This window comes from Labrus bergylta, chromosome 13 (genome assembly GCF_963930695.1).
Source record: "Labrus bergylta chromosome 13, fLabBer1.1, whole genome shotgun sequence".
NCBI lineage: Eukaryota > Metazoa > Chordata > Actinopteri > Labriformes > Labridae > Labrus > Labrus bergylta.
Window position 1 is genome coordinate 6,332,292 of NC_089207.1, and position 16,821 is coordinate 6,349,112.

Below are 16,821 nucleotides of genomic sequence, written 5' to 3' on the forward strand. Positions count from 1 at the left end.
ACCCTTGTTGGGTATTGTTCTATATCATTTGTTGTCTGGTATTGTACTGTTTTGTCCAAATTTGAAAACAATAAAAAATGTTAGTCATAAAAAAATAAAAATATTTCTGTCTGTGTTATTCTCAACATTTCTGCAGGTTTTTCATTTCCTTGCTGACAAAACATGAAGGACCAAAACACAAAGTCCTTGGAGGAACCAGAAGAGGGCGACATAAAAACAGCCGCAGCATTCACACAAGGGGTCTCATGCTGTGACCCGGATGTAATCTGTGTTGTATTGTAGTCAGTTTTCCGTTGGAGGAACGACGCTGATTTGACAGAGCGGCGTAAAGTTTGAAAACAGTACGGTAAGAGGATTTTAAAATAAAACATGAAATAAAGAAAAGAAGGTATCTCTCTCATGTAAGGGAGAAGGGACAATATTCAGGTATTCGCTTTTAACCTATCGGTAGGCTAACTAGCTGTGGCTAAAGTAGGATTAGCTAAGTAGCTAACTTTAGCTAACACAATCACACATGGCGATTAAAACGAGACATTCATAATAAAAGATGCTTTCCTGGATATTTTTTTTATTAAACATATGTCTCAAACGAACATGTAAGTAATGTTTGGACGAACTGACGTGTTTTAGTGAACTCTTATCATCGATGGTTGGCGACGTGTAAGTTAGTGTTTGTTTCTCCTGAAACGTGAGCTACAGGTTAAATTTAACACCTTTTAAAACCCTGACATGAAATGTTTATGACTTAAAATTCTGATTTAAAATGTTCAGTAAGTTTACCTTTTTATCAGAACAAGAGCAGGTTAGTTGGCTCTGTTTCTATTTTTTTTTTTTTTATAAATAAATGACGACAATAACAATTTGTATTATTATTATTATTTTTTTTTTTTTTTTTCAACATATTTTTATTAAAGCAAGTTCAAAAGATTTTGGCAATTGGGATGCAGTCAACATTTTTCCTTTTTTTCCTCAGAAACATTCAAAAACCCAGTATCACTTCGCCCTGTAAACAACCCAACAAATAGACCTCTTAGTCAAGAATAAAAATGCAAGATTGGAAAACTCACAGAAAATTAAAAATAAATAAATAAATAAAATACAATAACCAAATAAAATAAATAAATAAGCGTGAAAAAATAAAAGTAAATTTGAGAGTAGTATAAAAAAAATAATGATGATAACTATTACTAATAATAATAATTATAAAAGTGAAAATTGACGAGACAAACATAAATAAATAAATGAACAAACAACATTATCAGGAATGAAAGTCGTTATGTGTATACAACATAATAGGAACAATAGTATAACCTGTAAAAGAGACAAAATCACTCACACACACTGCTCAACTTGATCTATAAAAGGAAAGACAACAGCTGCTCACATCCAGGCTTCCACCTAACAATTTGTATTATTATTATTATTTTTTATCAACATATTTTTATTAAAGGAAGTTCAAAACATACAGTGCAATTGGGATGCTGTCAACTTTTTTTTTTTTTCCTCAGAAACATTCAAAAACCCAGTATCACTTCGCCCTGTAAACAACCCAACAAATAGACCTCTTAGTTTAAAGACAAGAATAAAAGTGCAAGATTGGAAAACTCACAGAAAAAAAAAAAAAAATACAACAACCAAATAAAATAAATAAGCGTAAAAAATAAAAGTAAATTCGAGATTAGTATCAAAAAAATAATGATAATGAATATTACTAATAATAATAATAATGAAAATTGACGAGACAAACATAAATAAAAAAAATGAATAAATAAATGAACAAACAACATTAACAGGAATGAAAGTCGTTATGTGTATACAACATAAGTAAATAGGAAAAATAGTATAACCTGTAAAAGAGACAAAATCACTCACACACACTGCTCAACTTGATCTATAAAAGGAAAGACAACAGCTGCTCACATCCAGGCTTCCACCTAACAATTTGTATTATTGAGTAAACAATGTTGTGATTGGCTTAAAATCACAATCCCACTGTGACAATTTGATTATTTTTTATTGTTTATGGTAAACTGGATACCCTTGATTTGCTCTTCAATGTTTATAATTCAATACATCATGATGACAGTTAATGGATGAATCTGTCTGCCTTACTTTACGATTTGTGATGGTATTAAATAATTACAATTCTATACACGTATTTTCAGGGATGGACTCTCCAGGCAAAAGTCGAAGTCCTAGTCCTGCACAGAAAGACCGCAGTGGTGAGGCAAACTACATGTCTTTATTATTTCTTGTTGTAGTTTTATTTCTATAAGCAATAGTTTTAATATTCACCCCATGCTCTTGCTCCATCTCTGTTTCAGGACCCTCAGAAGAAGAATCCAGTCCAGTGGCTGAGAGGTCCCCTGAGCCTGCCATGGTCGAGAAAAGCCCCGAAGAGAGGCCGTCCCCTCAGGCCAGTCCTGCAGACCGTCCCTCCTCCAGGAGCCCTGCTTCGGGGAGCCCTGCCTCCAGCAGCTCAGACAGCAGCAGCAGCAGCAGTGATGAGGATGAACATAATGGGGCAATGAGGAAGCTTAGGAGCAGCGTGGCTCAGATCAAAGTAAGAAGCAACTTGCATGAATATTTATAGTTTTTCATGTGTTTATGCAGCTGTTTATATGAAGTCTGATGCCTAATGTCAGGTTCAGTGGTGTATAGTGGCTTATAGACTTCAACTCATGAGGTACAGAAATGATTCAGTGTTTGAATATTCTATTACATTAGATAATATATATGTTGCATACTAGTGCTGGGCAATTAATTGAGTTTCAATTACAATTTTGGATTCCCACAATCCTGAAATCAAGTTAATCCAGATTAAACTATTCCTGTGCAGCATGCTGTGTTGCACTTGTTTTGTCCATAGTTTTAATCATGTGTGGTAAATGTTTTAAAGTGTTTGTTTTTATATTTTGCCAAAGGGTACATCATCATTACCTTAAGAATATAGTTTGTATTTTAAATTATTTATTATTACGGTATATAAACAGTATAATTATGTTATACATTTTAATTCTTTCACTTGTTCAAAAAAATAGTGTTAGTAAGTGTTAACAATGTTGAAGAGTTAAAAGAGTGTTCCATTTCAATAAATGCTTGTGATGCTTAATAATCATGATCCCAATATCAATCAAAATAATGTGATTATAATTTTTTGCAGCCCTATTGCATCAGCACTCTTCTTACCCAGGGCTACATCAAACCCCATCAGGTCTAATGTCATAGCTCCTCAGATATCATCTAAGAACAATATGCCTTTTTGGAACAACTTCTTATATTTTATGGCTTCCTGTACAACCAGTTTCTACATTTATATTAGACAAGGGATATCCTGACAGCAAAAAAAGCTGGCTGCTAATAATTAACGTTTACAATCCGAAAGCAACAATAAATGCAGGAATCTAGTTACAGTTAAGAGACAAAGTCTAGTCAGATTGTCGATTGCAGATATTTGTTTGTGTAAATTAATTAACATATTCAGTGTCATCTCTTTTTTTCTCTACACACACTTGTTCCATGCATTCAAATAAATTCAGTTTCAGCATGATTTGTCAGTACTACTTTGGTCTGTAAGCTAAACTAGAACATATCTGATACTCAAATCTTGTTGACCTGTCTACAGGTTCTGCATTTTTATTCTGAGTATGAATGCACAGATCTATGTCTTTAAGGGCAGGAAATCTTTGTAATGCACTTACCACAGGCTTAGAAGGCAGTCTATACCTCTCGCCTTAACAAGGCTGTCACACTCCTCCTGGGGGGATCCTGAGGCATGCCTTAAGCAAAAAAAAAAGATCATCATTTTCTGGGTATACCCCATGGTCTCCACTCTCCTACAGATTACATTAGAATATATCTGCAGAAGTTAATTTCTTCTACTCCTGTCAATGTAAAGATGCAGTCAAGACATTTATTAGGCTTAGCTTGACTTTAAGACCGGATACAGGAGGAAAGACCCTGGCTGTCTCCAAAGATAATATAACCTGCCACCTCAAAACAGCTAAATATGTATCTTATTTGTTTAATCCATATGAAAGCAAAGTGTGAGAATGTCAGCTTTTGGTTTTATAGCAGCATATGTCCCTAGAGAAATTCATTCTAAGAGCTCTCCCTCTGTTCCAATGATTGCACTAAATAGGCTTAGCTTTTCCTGGCTGAGGCTTCTTATTTAAGTCACAAATACATAACTTTTTTTTCTCCTCATGTATCTGTAGGTTTGTATTTTTTTTTTAAAAAGTCTAACTGTTTCTTTAAGACTCGATTATTTAGATTTTATGTCGAGTCGCTGCTCTTCATCTCCCAATGCTGCCTCCAATTATTTAGATTAAAGATAGAGATATCTGTTTTCATTAAATATTTAGTGATTCTGCATATATGATCTCTCAAAGTTGGATGGTCAGCTGTTTTAGTTTCCATGGCAACAGAATAATGTTGAGTTCAAGACATGTTTTTGAGGTGGATTAACCAAATACTGTAAGATTTGATGCATAAGACATGTAAGAAGTGGGCTGCGTCCTATATACCTGTTTGACCATTTACCCGTATAAAATAATGAGACATGCACTGTCAGCCTTCACCATCACCAGCAGGTGACCTGACCTACCTAATTGCGCTCTGTGTTTATGTGTTGTCCAGAGATCAAGATCCAAGTCTAAAGAGCAAGACCGGTCCAGGTCCAGAGACAGATCACAGTCCAGAGAGAGAGACAGATCCCAGTCCAGGGGCAGGGATAGATCTAGGTCCAGAGGAAGAGACCGGTCAGATTCAAGAGACAGATCCAGGTCTAGAGGACGAGACAGGTCTCGATCAAGAGGTCGGGACAGATCCAGGTCCAGAGAGAGAGATCGGGACCGCTACAACAGAGGACGCTATAACAGGTAACGGAAGCGCAAATATATAAAGAACCAAGCACAGCTTTGATTGGCTTGTAATCGTGTTAGAAACCACATCAGTTTCAGACATTAAACACGTTTTTACTTATTGTTAAAAGCTTAGAAATGGAAGTTCAAAATCCGTTTGTCAGTGTTTGATTTCGTCTTTTGACCCCTGCTTCTATCAGGGATCGCTATGACGATCGCAGAGATGACAGAGGCGGGCGGTTCGACAGACGAAGGGATGTGGACGTTGATGCCGATCGCAGGAGGCACGGCCGCTGGGCCTCCCCTCAACCAGAGAGGGAGCCGGTCACAACAGAAGAGCCGCCAGTCAAGAAGAAGAAAGAGGAGATCGACCCGATCCTGACGAGGACGGGAGGAGCATATATCCCACCTGCCAAGCTTCGCATGATGCAGCAGCAAATCACAGACAAGAGCAGGTGAGAGGGGCTTTGATTGTTTCTTGAATATATATTTATGTTTACAAATCCATCATTTTAGGTTGTTCACACATTGTCAATTAGTTTGTTGATTGGTTTTAAATGTCATTTTAATAGAACGTTCTTTGTGGAGCCTTCTGCTACAGAGAGATAACCTGTCTTAATTACTTCACCCCATAGAACCTCAACCCCTTTATTTATTGGATGACATTATCATTTTGTGGGAAACTAGGGGAGTGTGCTGCATTTAAGGATGCTCTAACATCTGAGAGTTGAGTGATTGAATAACCAAAGCAGCATGGAACATCATGAAAATCAGAATATTGAAATCCATTCCATTACTGAGTAGCTCACAAATACTTGATGTACCACCTTTGTTGTAAAACAGTCTTTACACCCAACTGCATGCACATTTAAAACCAAAGGCAGATGTTTTAATTTATCCTGCAGCTCAGATGAACCTGGTTGTTATTCTGGATTTTCAGATTCATCTCTTAAATGTAAACATATTTATTAATCTGTGTTTTTACTGATGCCCCGCCCTCTCTGCAGCCTGGCCTATCAGAGAATGAGCTGGGAGGCTCTGAAGAAGTCCATCAACGGTCTCATCAACAAAGTTAACGTGTCCAACATGATCCACATCATCCAGGAGCTACTGCAGGAGAACATCGTCAGGGGGAGGTGAGCAATAACAAGAACCAGAAAGTTTTTCACATGGACACTTGCATACTTTTAAGAGGGATGAACAGGAAAGAGTGGAGCTTCTGTGCTGTCTGGCTCACCCTGTTGCTGTCTGTGTGTCAGGGGTCTGCTGGCTCGCTCGGTGCTGCAGGCGCAGGCAGCGTCTCCGATCTTCACTCATGTTTATGCCGCCGTCGTCTCCATCATCAACTCCAAGTTCCCACAGATTGGAGAGTTGATCCTTAAACGCCTCATCCTGAACTTCAGGAAGAGCTACCGCCGTAACCTCAAGGTACCTGTCGCTCCCTCTGGCTGTCTGGCTGTCTTTCGGTACGAGAGTGAAGTATCAGAGTCTGTCTAGTAACATGAAGTTGAACATAAAAATATTTTGCAAATAGCTTGACTTCATTCTTCCATAGATATGAGGTTTGGTCTTTCAAATACCCAACCAAATCAAATTATTCATCAAAAGATCTGAAACTTTCCTGTTCAAAAAATACTCCAGGTTTAATTGAAATTACATTTAGAGGGTGCAACAGAAGGAAAGACTCCCACAGTACAACTTTCTAAACCTCCTTTAATTTATAATCCTGTACCTGCAGTGTTTGGGATAACAGTTGCTTTTCCCCTCTTCTAATGTTGAAGCAGAGAACATTGCTAAGCAGTCATTTTGTGGAGTAAAGTACTTTTGAGTATCCTAACACTTAATCAGCTGTTTTCTCTCTGTCAGACATTTACATTCATCAGAACCACTTAGCTTGACTGTCACTTATGCTTCAGAATATATTTTAAAGTCTTGAGGGACACGGGTGAAGGGTTTGGCCAACAGTGCACTTCACTAGCAGCCCAAAAATAGTCCCCAACTCTTCAGTTTATTCAATCTTCAACTGTTCCTAATCTTTAGTGAGGATGTCAAAAGATTTGTGGCCCTTGTGACTCAGATGGAAATGTTCCAGCTTTGACTGAAACAGTATGAGTGTAACGACTAGAGACAGAAAGACACTGGGGCTCAACAAGACAACAACTGACAGTCCCAGAAAGTGTTTCACACAGTCAGGGCTTTAACGAACTTAATTTCATAATCAGTTAATCTGCAGATTATTTTTTAATTAACAATATATTTACTGTTAAGTCTAGTAAATGTGATTATTTCCCTGAGCATTTTCAGATTATCTCTTTGTACGACCAACCGCAAAAAAACAAAGACTGTTTGACAAGAAAGGCAGCACATGCTCACAGAAAATGTTTGTTGTTCAGTGTGAACATTTACAGTCAAGATGAACTGGTTATGAAACAGGCTGTAAGAAAGTTACATTTTAACGACCTCTAAACAGCTAATGTGTGTAAACCTCTCTGTTCATGTGTTAAAAAAATGTCACAGCTACACATGAACAATTAAATGTGTATTTTTTGTACTGTCATTTTAAGTTGTTATAGCTTTTATTCTAAGCACTAGAATAGAACTAGTATTTAATGATGTATTGAAATCCAGTCTGTCTTTTGATTTCTAGCAACAGTGCCTGACAGCCTCAAAGTTCGTGGCTCATCTCATCAACCAGAACGTGGTACGTCCGGCTGTCTGACCTTGATATTTAAAGAGGGTTTGATTTCTTATACAGTTAGAATTAGCCTTTATGAACTGTGATTAACTCTCTGTCTCCGTCCATCAGGCCCATGAGGTTTTGTGTTTGGAGATGCTCACGCTGCTACTGGAGCGTCCGACAGACGACAGCGTGGAGGTCGCCATCGCCTTCCTGAAGGAGTGTGGACTCAAACTGACCGAGGTGTCCCCGCGAGGAATAAACGGTACAGAACGAAACCTCTCTTAGGTCGATGAAAAGTTTTGAGTTTCGGGAATTTTCAACCATCTGCTTTTTTGGTTAAGGTAGTGCCCACAGCCTCAATTTCAGAGCGCTTTTTTACTGGTTTTTGCTGTTGCCAAAAGTTTTCTCATGGCAGTTCCATACCCTTGCCAATTACCGCTAAGAGTGTTTCAGATTGCTGTGCTTAGTATTTGCCTATATTCAATGGAATCAACAACAAAAACATAAAAACAGGGGAAAACATTGTGCATTAAATCCCATAAACCTGGGGAAAAGACCACCATTTTTTATCAGGAAAGGCTACAGCAAATTGTCTTTTTTTTTCCTCTTTTCAGCCATATTCGAGCGTCTCAGGAACGTCCTCCATGAGTCAAGCATCGATAAGAGGGTCCAGTACATGATAGAGGTTATGTTTGCCATCAGGAAGGACGGTTTCAAAGACCACCCAGTTATCCCAGACGGCCTGGACCTGGTGGATGATGAGGACCAGTTCACCCACATGCTGCCGCTGGATGACGAGTACAACACAGAGGACCTTCTGAGTAAGTCCTAGAGAGAGGGAGGGGGGGGGGACTATATCTGTCTATATCTCTCTCAGACAAAATAAGAGTTTAACAACGGTGTGTTTGTGTTTAACCAGATGTGTTCAAGATGGACCCTGACTTCATTGAGAACGAGGAAAAATACAAAGCCATAAAAAAAGGTGAGACTGCAAAATATGATATTCTTGAACTGTCCAGCCGGCTGCCCCTCCTTCCACAGTTTAACCAATCAACTGTCCCCTCCTGACAGAAATCCTGGATGAAGGCAGCAGTGATTCAGGGGAGGATGGAGACGGAAGTGACGAGGATGAAGAAGAAGAGGAAGAGAACGAGGCAGAGGCAGAAGGTGAGTTGCCCTGGTTTTTTTTCCTGTTCTTAATAATTGAAGGGTATGTGCATCATTTTTGTGATAATCCCGCACAAACACTTGCATTTTGTGTATGTAAGCTCTAGAGGTGCTCTTTGACATTTGAGAAAATAACCCTGATGATTTCTTTGTGATGCAATCAGGGTTATCTAAGCTGCAATATTTCAGGAAAGTTCAAAACAAAAGTTTACGTTACAAAATAGAGCTGTGGGAATATAAAACCAGAGAGTGTTCGAGAAAATGATCCAATAGTTGGAAAGTATAGAAAGATTCAAATCTGGGATGAGAGATTATATTCATGGAAGAATAAGAGCACTAGTTAGCATACATGCAGCATTTAATCTTTACAAATGGTTTCAATTAATTACTAAATTAAACCCGGTGAGGATTGATCATAGCTTTCGAGTCAAAAGCAGCTGAAAGGAGTGTGGGGAAAAAACTATCTCCAGAAAAGATGAAACAGCTCTCAGGTAGAGAAATTGCAGTCCTAAAATGTGAATAATTGATGGTGAGAACAACCCTTGGAATCAATAAGTAGGCCTTTTCCTTGTTAGAAAGTGCTGAAATGAGAAGTGAGTCAGGTTAGGATCGTTTTTGTAATTCCTTCCCCTGCTGAAAGGGGGAGACAAAGTGATCATACTGCAGCTTTAAAATGGAGAGAGAGTTCAGTTTGAGGACTGTGAGGAAGAAAGAGAGTTAATCAACCTATTTACTGTTCAGTATTCTCTTCACATTTCTCTCTGTATCGGGATCATTTTTGGTGTGATCATGAATTTTTAAAAATGATAAACAACCTGTCAAACGGACTCGTTGATGATCCGTCTGTCTGTCTGTCTCTCAGATGAAAAGGTCACCATCTTTGATCAAACGGAGGTCAACCTGGTGGCTTTCAGAAGAGTCATCTACCTCGCCATACAGTCCAGGTACACACACAATAACACACACCGACCTCCCTATACAGTCCAGGTACACACACAATAACACACACCTACCTCACTATACAGTCCAGGTACACACACAATAACACACCCCTATCCAAAATCTCTCACACTCACACAGGCAGTGAGTCAGTCGTCTCTCAGGGTTTTGGCAGTTATTTACAGCTCCTTCTATATTTGAGGGGTTTGGACTCATATTTAAAGCGGTGTTTAAAGCTGCGTGTGTCCAACAGTATGAGTGTTGGTGTGTGTTTTATCGGTATGTGTTTCTGTGTGTGTGTGTGCGCCTATGTGTGCAGCCTAGTTACCATGGTTTCACTGAAGAACAGTTCACAGGTTTGGAGAATAAGATGAAACACTGAAACAGATTGAGAAACACACACACACACACACTCACAGACACACAGTTTCATGCCTGAACTCACAATCGCACACTTATAGACTAATTGGTCAAGACTGATGGATTTTCTTATTTCTGTAGTTTGGACTTTGAGGAGTGTGCTCACAAACTGATCAAGATGGACTTTCCTGACAGCCAGACGGTGAGTACACACACACACACACACACACACACACACACACACACACACACACACACACACACACCAGGCTCACACTTGGCTAATGTAATAAAGGCTTCAGTGACACACACACATTAATGAGGATAATGTTTTCCACCTGAGAGGACTGTGTTTCTCCACTGAGGCTGAATCTGAAAATATCAGTGACTTTGAAGTGTGGATGAATTAAACAAGCTGCCGTTTCATTGGCAGCATTTTCTACCGTCAGTTAATCTTTAAAGTCGTTTAAAATATTTAGAAATGCTGTCTCTGAAATGTGTGGAATTATTGCAAACTGCTAAGCAGAAGATTTTGATTTAAAAAAAAAGAAGCAAAACAAAAAAGCTCAACTATAGTTGAACTAATGGAAGAAAAGGAGATTTGTTGGCAAAGCCCCAGTTTCTGCCAGTATCTTTTTTTAGGGTCCTGATACTTATGACAATGTGATGCTGATGTGACAAAAGATGAAATATTTCCTTATTTGGGAAACCTTTTCTAAAGTGTAACTTCACAAAAATGCTCTATGTTCCTCAGGCCGGTGGCTGCTGCTGCTTTTCTTATGTAACTTTTGACTCAAATAACGTCTGTTTTCTGGTAAATTTACGACTTTATTCTCGTAAATTGATTACTTTAATCTCGTACATTTTTTACTTTAACCTCAAATATAGTGTTTTCCCCCTTAATGTAGCCCTAATACTCCTTCGTACAATCAAGATTTTAAGCCTTGTTTTAGGAGCATTAAGGAGCGGCTGGTTGGTGGACCTTAGCGTAATCACAGAGTAATTCACACAAGTAAAGCTGTGCCAGTCTATGTACTGCTTTAAAAGTATTTTAAACAGTATTTTGAAATCAATCCTGTAACCAACAGGGATCCAGTGGAAAAAATAATTTCCAGAAGTGCTTTACTGAGCATGTGTGTGTTTTCTACATACTTCTGAAAGAAAGAAAGAAGCCCAACAAGGCATGTTTCAAATTACTGAAAGGTCAGGATTCACAGGTTTTGTCTGTTTCATATTGTTTGTTATTTGGTCTTTGAGTTTTGATGATTGTTTTGGACAAAACAAGCTGGACAAATTGGCAAATCTGTATTTTATTTAAATTTTATTTTTTTTGCATTTGAGGCTGATTTTGTTGTGATTAGTTTTAAACTATTATATTAATCTATCTATAAGCCACAGGCGATATTGGAGGTGTTACATCTGTAGCATCGGGACTTCACCTGTCCATGTCAGAGTCCCAAGTGAGTTCAGTGACGTAAATCTTAAGTGCAGCCAAATCTGTTTTCACCGGGAACGTCCTCACAAGTTTACACAAACGAGCTGCGTGTGTGTATTTCTGAGGTCAAAGCCGATGACCTTGTCAGACCTTGTTTCATCAGCATCAGGACTGAATCACTCAGCACAACAGCTGGAACACAAACACACAACTCAAAGACACTCATCCTCTGACACATTCTTCAGTCACACTGACTGACATATCTTTATCACAAAGTTTCACAACAACATTAACAAATATGAAAGCATCACATGCTAAGCAATTAAGACAATGAGAGAATAAAGCTGATATAACTAGCAGATCTATTGTGTCGAATCAAATGATTTGTTTAATTTGTTAAATTATTTTGCATGTTTGTGGGCTGATTGGTTAATTGTTTTAAAAAGTTAAAACTCCCTAAGTTTTCAGAGTGTCCAAAGTGAAATTCTGTAAAGGAAAATGTCTCTAAATGAAGAAGGTGCATAATGAAATATCCTTACCATAAGATGTTTTCTGGGAAAGGTGGCCGAGGTCAATGATTTAACATGTTCTGTGTAATGTGAGACACAGTTATCTGAGCACACGTCAGCACAGCTGCTCTTTACACATCACACACTATAAACAAAGTCTGGAGCGTAAATGCGGTTGAGTGATGATGTTGAGTCTTGCCTTGGATGTACCCTCATCTGGGATTTTACAATCTGCCACACTGGATTCACATCATTTGTAATTTAGGTCAGTTTTTAACACTTACACAGTTTAATTGTATTGTGACTGATAAGTGTGATGTACACATTGTGTTGTTGTTGTTGTTGTATTCATTCATTTCCTTTTTATAATAATAAGTTTGACTTTTCTGTAAACAGAAGGAGCTGTGTAACATGATCCTGGACTGCTGCGCTCAACAGAGAACCTATGAGAAGTTCTTTGGACTGCTGGCCGGGGTGAGAGACACACACACACACACACACACACACACACACACACACACAGCCTTGTAATTATCAAGGGGTGCTAAATGTTCGGTCAATCAATCCATAGCGCACAAAAAAAGAAAAGAACTATCTACCCTGTCAGATAGTTTTGGTTTAATGTTTTCAGGGTTCAAGAAAATGACTAAGACTAATATTTAAACAATTTAATCGTAAAAGTCTCTGTGGTTGTTACTGAAGGTCACCAAAAACATGTTTACTTTTTAAATTAGAACTATGCAGTGTAGATACATGTTGTTGTTCTGCTTTATAATGTGAACAAAGACCAATTACTAAAAACAGGGGTACTTATTTATTTGAGGCCTATAGATGATTTTAACATAAATCAGAGTCCTGTAGCAATGACATTAAAATGCTCAGGCATAAATAACCTCAATGAGAACATAAACTTCCACAAAATGAAAAAGAGATCTCAAAAATGCACTTGTTTTCTGTCATTCACTCTCTGCACTAAGAATGACTCTATAATAAAAGCCTTATTAACTGAATATCCAGACCTAATCATTGTCATCTTCCTCTTATATAATTTGAATTAATTTGCACACAGTCAACAAATAGCATGATGACTTATCTAAGTGGGAGAAATAGCACCATTTGCCTTTTAACCAGCGCTGTAATGTGGGCATGTGTAAGGCTGCCATGCTGAGGGGAGCTACTGTGATTTTATTTATGTGAGCTAGCCAGCTGTTGAATATGTATTATGATAAAATATCTGCAGGTGGTGCAGGTCATTCTGAAAAAAAAAAAATCTTTTTAGCATGTCCTAGCACTTACAGCAACAAAATATGCATCACATGAAGATGTGACACATGACCTGGCCTCAGTTTGTTTCCTGTTTATCTTGTAAGAACAAATTGAAGGCACAAGTTAACACTTAGGTGTGTGTGTGTGTGTATGTGTGTGTGTGTGTGTTTAGAGATTCTGCCTGCTGAAGAAGGAGTATATGGAGAGTTTCGAGGGGATTTTTTCAGAGCAGTATGAGACAATCCATCGACTTGAGACCAACAAACTGAGAAATGTGGCTCGACTGTTTGCCCACCTGCTCTACACCGACTCTGTGCCCTGGAGTGTAAGGATACAAACACACACTAAACTGTTTCACACATTTTCAGTTGCATTATACTCATATTTGACCAACAAGAAAGTAATTGTTCTTTATGTCTAATTTTCCTAGTCAATAATAGTTCCTCCTCTCTCTCTCTCTCTCTCTCTCCCTCCCTGTCTGTGTTGTGTCTCTCGACCAGGTGTTGGAGTCTGTCAGCATGAGCGAGGACACAACAACGTCATCCAGCAGGATCTTTGTGAAGATCCTTTTCCAGGAGCTCTGTGCCTATATGGGCCTTCCCAGACTCAACCAGAGGCTCAAAGACCCGTAAGAAAACACACAGACACAATTAATCATGTCTTTTAGGTTTTAGGTCTGTAAATGACGGTAAATATAAACACTAGTTTAATGTTACTATAGAAAATTGATTTAAGACATGGGATTAATATAAAGATGCACAGATTAAGACTAACTCAAGAAGTCAGAGAGTTGGAGTTTTAGTCAAATAAGCTATAAAGCATTTGTTATTGTCAGCTGATTTCAGGTTGTTGATCCAATAATGGTCAAAGCACACAAGTCTTAAAAGACAAACTATGAAGAAAATTGAAGAAATGCTGTTGCGTCTGAAGAATGTATCATGTGGGAGGAATGTCAAAGGTCATTAAAGTTCAAACTCTGTGTGTGTGTGTGTTCCAGGACTCTGCAGCCATTCTTTGAAGGTCTTTTTCCTCGAGATAATCCGAGGAACACTCGTTTCGCCATCAACTTCTTCACCTCTATTGGACTGGGAGGATTGACGTAAGGGCCAAATGAAGATTTAGATATTCTGAAACATACTTTTAAAGTATAATGGGTAACATATGGGATCACATAGGTATCACTGTTTTGTTATTGAGGGTTCAGCTGACACCTTGTAAAAGTCCAATTTCTCTATTTCTCTCAGGGATGAGTTGAGGGAACACTTGAAGAACGCTCCCAAGATGATCATGACACAGAATCAGGAGGTGGAGTCCTCAGACTCCTCTGACTCCTCATCATCCTCCTCCTCATCTGACTCCTCCTCAGACTCTTCTAGTGAATCCGATTCAGACTCCTCAGACTCCTCCTCCAGCAGCAGTTCAGGTACACTCATTTTTATTTCTCTTACACTTTTTGACACACTTAATACCTGCTTTGTCATCATAACTGATTATTATTTTTGTTTTATGTTTTCCAGACTCTGACTCCAAACACAGGAAGAAGAAGAAGAAGAAAACACCAAAAATTGAGGAGAAGAAGAACAAGAAGAAGGAGAAGGTCAAGAAGAAGAAGAAGGAGAAATCGTCTGACAAGAAGCGTGCGGGGCGAAAGAGTGACGAAGGGGACGACAGTGATGATGAGGAGCAGAAGAGGAAGGAGAGGAAAGGTCGTGCACGCGATGTTGAGGAGCGAGAGCATGTACGTCCACGTGATGTTGAGGAGCGAGAGCATGTACGTCCACGCGATGTTGAGGAGCGAGAGCATGTACGTCCACGTGATGTTGAGGAGCGAGAGCATGTACGTCCACGTGATGTTGAGGAGCGAGAGCATGTACGTCCACGTGATGTTGAGGAGCGCGCACATGATGGCAACCGTCGCGGCAGACGAGACGAAATAGCGCAAGAAGAGGAGCGCCAGGAAGAGGAGAGGAGACAAAAAATGGACGTTAAAAGCCGGCAAAGAGATGGAGAGAAGGAGAGAGACAGAGACAGAGGGAGGGAAAGGGAGAGGGAGAGAGAGAGGACGAGAGAGAATGAGGATAAGAGGGAAACTGAGAGAGAACGAGAGAGGCCGAGGGAAAGAGAGAGGAATAAAGAGAACAGAGACAGGAACAGAGAGAGAGAGGAGAGGAGGAGGAGGTAGAGCTCTTAGGCTGTCATTCTAAAGCAGCAGTGATGCACTGATGATTGACAGACGTCTGAAGCCTTCATCTTTTCCTGCCGTCATCCCTCTTCACCTCACCCTGTCTCTCTCTGGTGTTTTTCATTTGGGACCCATCTCTCGCTCTCTCGCTTAGTCTGTCTATCTGTATTTTCTAATAATGATATTTGTTGTTTATGAAATATGAAAAAAAAACATTAAAGTTGCTTTAGATGTTTTTTAATCTGTTTGTGTGTCAATTGTTGCTTTCAATCGATCTCACAAAATTTCTATATATTCCACAATTCAGTTGTAGGAAGCTGCTACTTCCCAGATAAACAACAGACTTATAAGTAAGAAGTCTGAGAGAGTTTTGCCATGACTGCAGTACAAGAGGCTGACAGAACTTTTTGTACATCAACTTCGTTAAGTGATAGTGCTGGTGATAAGAAAAGAAGTCAGATTTGCAGCTTCACCAATGTGTTTCTGGTACTCAACCTAACTTTGATAGACATTTTGCTGGCAGCTAAATAGAGTAAGGAATTGATACCACCTTCTTTCTTGTCAATACATCCAAGTACTAAACTGGAGCAGGCAACTTGTTAGCATTGTTTAGCAGAAAGACTGGCCACAGGAAGGGACAATGATTACTGTTCTATTCAAGCGTTATAAACCTAACTAGTTGTTTCTAAAGCGTGAAATTGGTGCTTTTTATTTTTGTATTTTGATGCTGAGAAGCGACCTTGAATATTCACCAGTAAAAAATGAGTGTTATGCATTAACTTAAGTTTTCAGAGATGGTGGAGGCCTAAGAAGTTTATTTTCAGGCAATGGTAAGTAATTTGTTCTTTATATGTTGTTATTCTTAATAGGAAAAAGGAGATATTTTAACACTATTTTCCCTCCTTCATTAGATAGATACTTTATTGATCCTGAGGGAAATTCAAAAAATAAAATAAAATGTATGATTATAAATTTATAAAACAAAATGTGCTCTTGTATTTCTTGCATTAACTCTATTTCGGCCATGTGAATTATTAACTAGTTAGGTTGCTAATTTGTTACCAACAGGGCTCCGAATCGGAAACCGAATTTTGAACTTGTGGTTGCCCAGCAACTGTTCTCTGAAATGCTATGTCATAAACCCCAGCTAACAACAATCCAATGTCGTGCAGCAGAATTTATAACTGTCTTGCTCACCTGGTAAATAGGTATGAGTGTTTTTAAGAGGGGGATTTAGAGTATATGTATATTAAGTAGGCTAGTACTACAACCCCCTATGCACAATTATAGTTTTTAGGGATATCTATACAAATAGGCCTACTCCAGCTGAAGGCAAACACATATTCACAAGCTGAAAACACAGTAGTGGTTGAAGTAGCCCTACTTTTTAAATGTTTATTTTAATTTTTATCATGTTCTCA

At 38.6% G+C, this 16,821-nt stretch overlaps 1 protein-coding gene across 2 annotated transcripts; it reads left to right on the forward strand.

Moving 5' to 3' along the window:
• The first annotated feature begins 252 nt into the window (after positions 1-252).
• cwc22 (CWC22 spliceosome associated protein homolog) lies at positions 253-15,641 on the forward strand. Of its 2 annotated transcripts, none has more exons than XM_029277344.2 (20): positions 253-346; positions 2,166-2,222; positions 2,325-2,563; positions 4,639-4,880; positions 5,063-5,317; positions 5,870-5,998; positions 6,122-6,290; positions 7,510-7,563; positions 7,669-7,804; positions 8,157-8,363; positions 8,462-8,524; positions 8,614-8,709; positions 9,572-9,653; positions 10,150-10,210; positions 12,349-12,426; positions 13,391-13,543; positions 13,719-13,846; positions 14,216-14,317; positions 14,463-14,641; positions 14,736-15,641. In XM_029277344.2, exons 2-20 carry the CDS (start codon positions 2,168-2,170, stop codon positions 15,398-15,400), a joined length of 3,093 nt encoding a protein of 1,030 aa, XP_029133177.2. In that variant the 5' UTR covers positions 253-346; positions 2,166-2,167; the 3' UTR covers positions 15,401-15,641. The 2 variants fall into 2 exon arrangements, with proteins under 2 accessions (XP_029133177.2, XP_065818382.1); XM_065962310.1 differs by having other exon boundaries at positions 275-341.
• The last annotated feature ends 1,180 nt before the right edge of the window (positions 15,642-16,821 follow it).